Consider the following 6,000-nt stretch of genomic DNA (forward strand, 5'->3'; position numbering starts at 1 on the left):
AGTCCATATCAAAGCTACTTGGTTGATAACCCCATCTCTGTTGGCACTTGGAAGCCCATCTTTGTGGGCAACCTAGAAAGTGGTCGCGAACAAGATAGTGGAGGATATGTTTATAAAGGTCACCACAACCTCCACACTCAAGTTTATGTTTTTGTATTTGTGATCTATATTTGTAAACCACGAACCTCTGATATAAAAAAAAAACCCCACAAAAATATTTGTGTTTGCAGTCTATATTTGGAAGTCTTGAACCCATGACAAAAATAACTCAAATTTTTTTTTGTGTTTTTGTGTTGTTGATTAATGTGTTTTTTGTGTTTGTTGTCTATACTTGTGAATTATGACCCCATGATATGAAGAATCCCAAATTTTAAAAATAGTTTTATGTTATTGCTTTGAAGTATTATTAATGTGTTTTTGTATTTGCGGTCTATATTCGTAAATCGTGAATTCATGACATAAAAAACTTGTATGGGCCAAAAATCGTCCATGTGCAAATTGACATTACGAGGCTTACGAGTGCCTCAATTGACACAACCAAGCCATGACCTAACATTCAGCAAACACTACTAGACACCCAAGAGTCTAAGTTGAGCTCAATAGGCTCAAGGCCCAAATAAATTGGCAACTAGACTCACGAGAGTTTAAAGCCCAGCTTTAAAGAGACTCATGAGAGTCTTGGACCATGTCGAAAAGGCCCACGAGAGCCTGGGCAATCTACAGAAAAGTCCATGAAGACTTCAGTCGACACAAAAAACCCATAAGAGCCTAGTTTTAGCAGGTCCGTAGAAGGCCCCACGCGTTCCATAAAGGCTCAAAGCCCGTGGTCTAGAAGCTCCCTCCAAGGTCTTGGGCTCAACCAATGCCCTAAGCCCATCCTACGATCGACATGTGCAAGTCACGTGACTAAGAGCACTGTAAATACATGAGGACCGCTCCTCATTAACTCTCTCAACAGCTTGGTATCTCTCTCCCTCTTTCTTTGAAGTAGCATTTCACTTCTCTCACTAAGTATCTTCCCACCATTGACTGACTTAACCATCGAAACTTCCCCCGCCGGTACCACACTAGTGCCCCATCTTCATGGTCTACATTTGGTATGATCTTTGTAGGGTTGTCGAATGTCTCGATTGACATTACAAATTGATTGCCGATTTTTGGATCTACGGAACCCCCAATTCTTTTGTGTGTTTTTGTGTTATTATTATAAGGTATTATTAATGTGTTTTTGTGTGTGCAGTCAATATTTGTTAAGGGTTAATGAGCAATAGATCCCTCAAATCAAACTTTTATTCCAATAGCTCCAGTCCAATTTTTTTCAACCCATAAGGTCCATAAGTGGATAAGATTTATTCCATTAAGGACAAATTATACAAAAAAATATCTTTTTTCTTGACCAAAGTATCCTCAACTCATTGTTTACCACCACAAGTTATCTTCTCTAATTTCAAAGTCTGTTCTCTCTCTCTCTTCTCTCTCCGCAGCAAATTCAACAGAAACATTTGCGATCAATTTTGTCAAAAATAGTAATGGTAGTACCTGAACAACAAATTCCACCAAAAGATGTTAGCGTAGGTGGAAGTTACTTACCGATCTCATCGAGATGGCTAAACGCTGAGATACTTGCATTAATTAATTTGAGAAGTGGGCTCGGGTCAAGGTACCAAGAGGTGGGTCCTAAAGGTCCACTTTGAGAAGAGATTTTCAATAGGAATGACGAGGTTGGGGTACAAGAGGAATTCCAAGAGATTTAAGGGAAAATGGGAGATTAATAAGAAACGCCTGGTAGACTCCAAGACTTGCCCTTACTACCATGAACTCGATTCACTTCATAGGAAAAAGGTACTCAGCAGCACCAACGAACTATGAATCGTATAGACACAAATTTATGTGCACTAAATTCTAATTTATCTGCATTATCTATTGTGGTTTTTTTATGGTTAGTACATATTGAAATATATATGCACTACATTTATATACTACAGATAAATTATATGTTGTGTAGATAAATAACTTTTCTGCATTGTAGATAAATTATGTATTAATTTACTACGCAGATAAATTATATGCTATGCAAATAAATAGTTTTTATTCACTGTAGATAAATTCATTGTAGTGCATATAAGTAGTTTTTATGCAGTGCAGATAAATTCATTTGCAATGCAGATGAATTTTTATGTTGTGTAGATAAATTCATAGGTAGTGCAAAGCAGATAAATCCATATTCTATGCATATAAATTCATATGTAGTGGAGTGCAGATAAGTTCAGATAAATAGTTTTATGTAGTGTAGATAAATTCATTTACAGTGCAAATAAATTTATATGTTGTGCAAATAAATTCATATGATGTTTAGATAAATTTATATGTAGTAAAGTGCAATTAAATTCATATATTGTGCATATAAATAGTTTTTATGAACTGCAGATAAATTATATACAGTGCAGATAAATTTATTGTAGTGTAGATAAATAGTTTTTATGTAGTGCAGAGCAGTATAGATCAATAAAATTTATGTGCAAGATTTGTTTCATCTCAGAATATATCGATGATTAATCTTGTTTGAAAGAGTGTTTCACGATGATTGAGAATATGTATTTTTTTTTCAAATTCCGTTATGTATTTTGAGAGATAAATCATTTTAAAATTTTGTTTAAGAAAAGAAAAAAGTAAGAGCTGATGAAGTCATGTGTTGAGGAAAGATGTGAAAAGACGCCGATGCATAATTACATAGGGTGTAATTTCTTTAAGTGAAAAGGGGTATATATGTAACTTTGTAATTTCTATCCTTATTAATAATTTTTTTTTTCATTTGTCCTTACTGAAATAAGTTTTACCCATTTTATCTTTATTGATAATTGTCCCATTTGGTAATTCTCTATACATGACTTAAACAACCCAAAAATTTTCAAAGAGGCTGTCCCCAAGCACCGAATCACTTTTTGTGCTCCAAAGGCCACAATTCCTCGATCCGCCACAAAATATACCAACATAAGTTCTAATACTTTTATGTATATCTAAATATTTGTTATATATTAGTGGCCAGTCTAGATTTCTTCCTTTCAAAAAAATAAGAAAAAATTTAAGGCCACACAAACGTCCATTATTTACATGGTCAAAACGTCCCAATAAAATTTTGGGAGAACCATCCATGGGTTCCTCATTAAAACGTTATATTTTGTTCCGTTAAGTTTACTTGCATTTTGAACATTCCAATAAGTCCCGTAAAGTAATTGGGCTCAATTAGGCTAAACAGCAACCCACTTGTTTTTGTTTAAGCCCATCTCATTGGCCAATAAGGCCCATAAATCTTGGTCAAGCCCGTGAAGTAAGTATAATGCACAACGGCAGCTTATATGGGCCTTTCTCTACTATAGGCTCTGGCCTGAGATCAATAGATATAGGCCCATTGGTAATAGTCTCAGCTTGGTCATTTACCTTGTTTTGTTTTAGTCTTTCAAGTTCTATTTCCCTGGACCATCTTGCAGTTTTAACATCTAGAGTTGGAATTTTTTTTTTTTTTTTGAATATAAGGGAAGGGGATGAGAAGAAGGCTTGAACTCGAGACCTCTATGAAATACTACCTACATGAGTGTCATCTGAGCCACTCGTGATTCTCTATCTAGAGTTGGAAGTTATGAACAATCTTAAGCAATAATTTATTTTTAATTAAGGAAATGTCACACAATATCTTAGATGGGCAAAACTAAAACCCACCAATACCACAGAGCACAACTCCCCAATTCCGTTGGGGTACTCAATATACATGTGGTGGGAGTGGAGGCTCGAATTTGGATATCATTAAGTTCGAGTATATCAGCTCGGATGACAATTACAGACAATTTAAGAGAGTAAGAGAAGTGGTCCAATTATATCATCTAATCCACCTCCACAGAGAGAGCATTGTGTTGATAATCTTTCATTTGGACTTGAAAGGGATGGCCCTAATCACAATCTGATGGTACAAGGCTGCAAGTGCTGCACCAATGAATGGTCCAACCCAGAATATCCACTGTAACAAAAAAAAAATAAAAATTAAGAAGATAAAATCAATTACTAATTCAAAATTATGTTTTTTAATCTTAATTTGAATTTGAACAGAAACTTACATGCTCATCCCATGCTTGGTCCTTGTTGTAAATGAGAGCAGCACCAAGACTCCTAGCTGGGTTAATCCCTGTCCCTGTAACAGGAATTGTCGCCAGGTGCACCAAGAACACAGCAAACCCTATTGGAAGGGGTGCCAATATCTGATAACCAAAACATTCAACAGTCACAATTATCACCAAAACTAATCCCAATCATATTAAAAAAAGATTTAGGCTGTCTAAAATTACTGATCATAACTGAACCGATCGATAATCGAATCGATCGGTCAATTATTTTTAAAAAAAAAAACATATTTTTTTAAAAAACCGATCAATAATCGAAACAATCCCTCGATAGGTCAGTTATATTTATGTCAAAAAACCAATCGTAACCACGGTTTTCATCCTAAGAAACTCAAATTTTGAAATTAAATTGCTTACGGGAACATGGGAGTCTCTGGCATTTCTTTTAGCATCAGTAGCAGAGAAGACGGTGTAGACAAGAACAAAAGTGCCAACAATTTCAGCTCCAAGACCACTCCCTTTACTATATCCTGCACTAATCATGTTGGCACCACCACCCAGCCTCTCATACTGGTTTTTCTGGAATCCTTTAACGACAGCAGCACCACTTATGGCTCCAAGGCATTGCATTATTATATAATACACTGCCCTGGTCAATGACAGCTTCCTCGCCAAGAACAGCCCAAATGTCACTGCCGGATTTATATGACCCCCTGTACAAACCCAAACTTAGCGCTGTCCAAAATTACCGATCATAACCGAACCGATCTATAACCGAATCAGTTGGTCGGTTATTTAAAAAAGTACATATTTTTTTTGAGTTTTGATGGAAAAACCGGCGGATAACCGACCGTGGACAACCCTACCCAAAATTTTAAGCAAAAATTGGTTCATACTTAACTGATATTGGGTTTTAATACATGTATGTAATGTACCTGAAATCCCAGCAGTGCAGTAGACAAGAGCAAAAATCATGCCACCAAAAGCCCAGGCAATGCCTTGAATACCCACAGTGGAGCATTTGGTTGGGGCCTTAACCACACCCATCACAGTTAAAACGGTGATGTAGAGGAACAAAAAGGTAGCCACAAATTCGGCTATGCCAGCCCTGTAGAAGGACCATGATGTTAACTCTCCTGGCTCAAAGAGCGGTGCCGGTGGTGGCTCCTTGTAGTCTTTGATGTCCTGGGTTTGTGCAGATGTTCCTATTGGTTGCCTCTCTCTGTACCTATTTGCACCCACCTTCACATCTTCCTCTCTCCCTTCCATTTTTTTGGCTACTGTTTACTCTTTAGGCTTAGTCTTAAGAGCTTGTGTGTTGTGAATTGGATTAATAAAAGGCTCAGAAGTGAGTATTTATAGTGTAAGTCAGGGACAAAGAGGAGAATCATTTGGTGATAGTCTAGCTAGTTCCTTCGAACTTAGGGAGTAAATAATGTTGCCCGGGTTCGGGAGTTTGATTCTAAGCTAACAACACCATTTTCAAGTGGTTTGCATGGTCTCGGTCCAACTAACCTGCAAATCGGGGTTTGTTGGTGCCTAGTGGAACCCGAGTTTGAACTTATGGACTGTCCAAAAAGACATGCTTGCTGAGTCACTCTTGGTTACGCAAAAAAAAAAAACAAAGATGGGTTTTGGTGTTTTTCCATTAATTAATCGATATTGCAAGTATTTTTAAATTTTTAAATTTTTGTTGTGGTGACACGTTATCGACCATTCAAGGCTGAAAGTTTGATTCTAAGCTGACGCCACTATTTTCAAGTGGTTTGCGTTGGGTCGTGACCTGACTAACTTGTTAAGTGGGTTTGCATGTCTCTATTTCGACCCAAATTTAAAGCTTAGTCAGCTGTCGAAAAATATACGTTTGTCGGTTGTTGTTGGTTTTTAA

General features: G+C 36.8%; 1 protein-coding gene across 1 annotated transcript; it reads right to left on the minus strand.

The window, feature by feature from the left end:
• Positions 1-3,638: 3,638 nt before the first annotated feature.
• LOC119998286 (aquaporin PIP1-3-like) lies at positions 3,639-5,439 on the minus strand. The gene is made up of 4 exons (XM_038845575.1): positions 5,048-5,439; positions 4,530-4,825; positions 4,110-4,250; positions 3,639-4,012 (listed from the first exon to the last, which is right to left on the minus strand). Exons 1-4 carry the CDS (start codon positions 5,379-5,381, stop codon positions 3,920-3,922), a joined length of 864 nt encoding a protein of 287 aa, XP_038701503.1. The 5' UTR covers positions 5,382-5,439; the 3' UTR covers positions 3,639-3,919.
• Between the last annotated feature and the right edge of the window lie 561 nt (positions 5,440-6,000).

The sequence above is a fragment of the Tripterygium wilfordii genome, chromosome 5, assembly GCF_013401445.1.
Source record: "Tripterygium wilfordii isolate XIE 37 chromosome 5, ASM1340144v1, whole genome shotgun sequence".
Lineage (NCBI taxonomy): Eukaryota > Viridiplantae > Streptophyta > Magnoliopsida > Celastrales > Celastraceae > Tripterygium > Tripterygium wilfordii.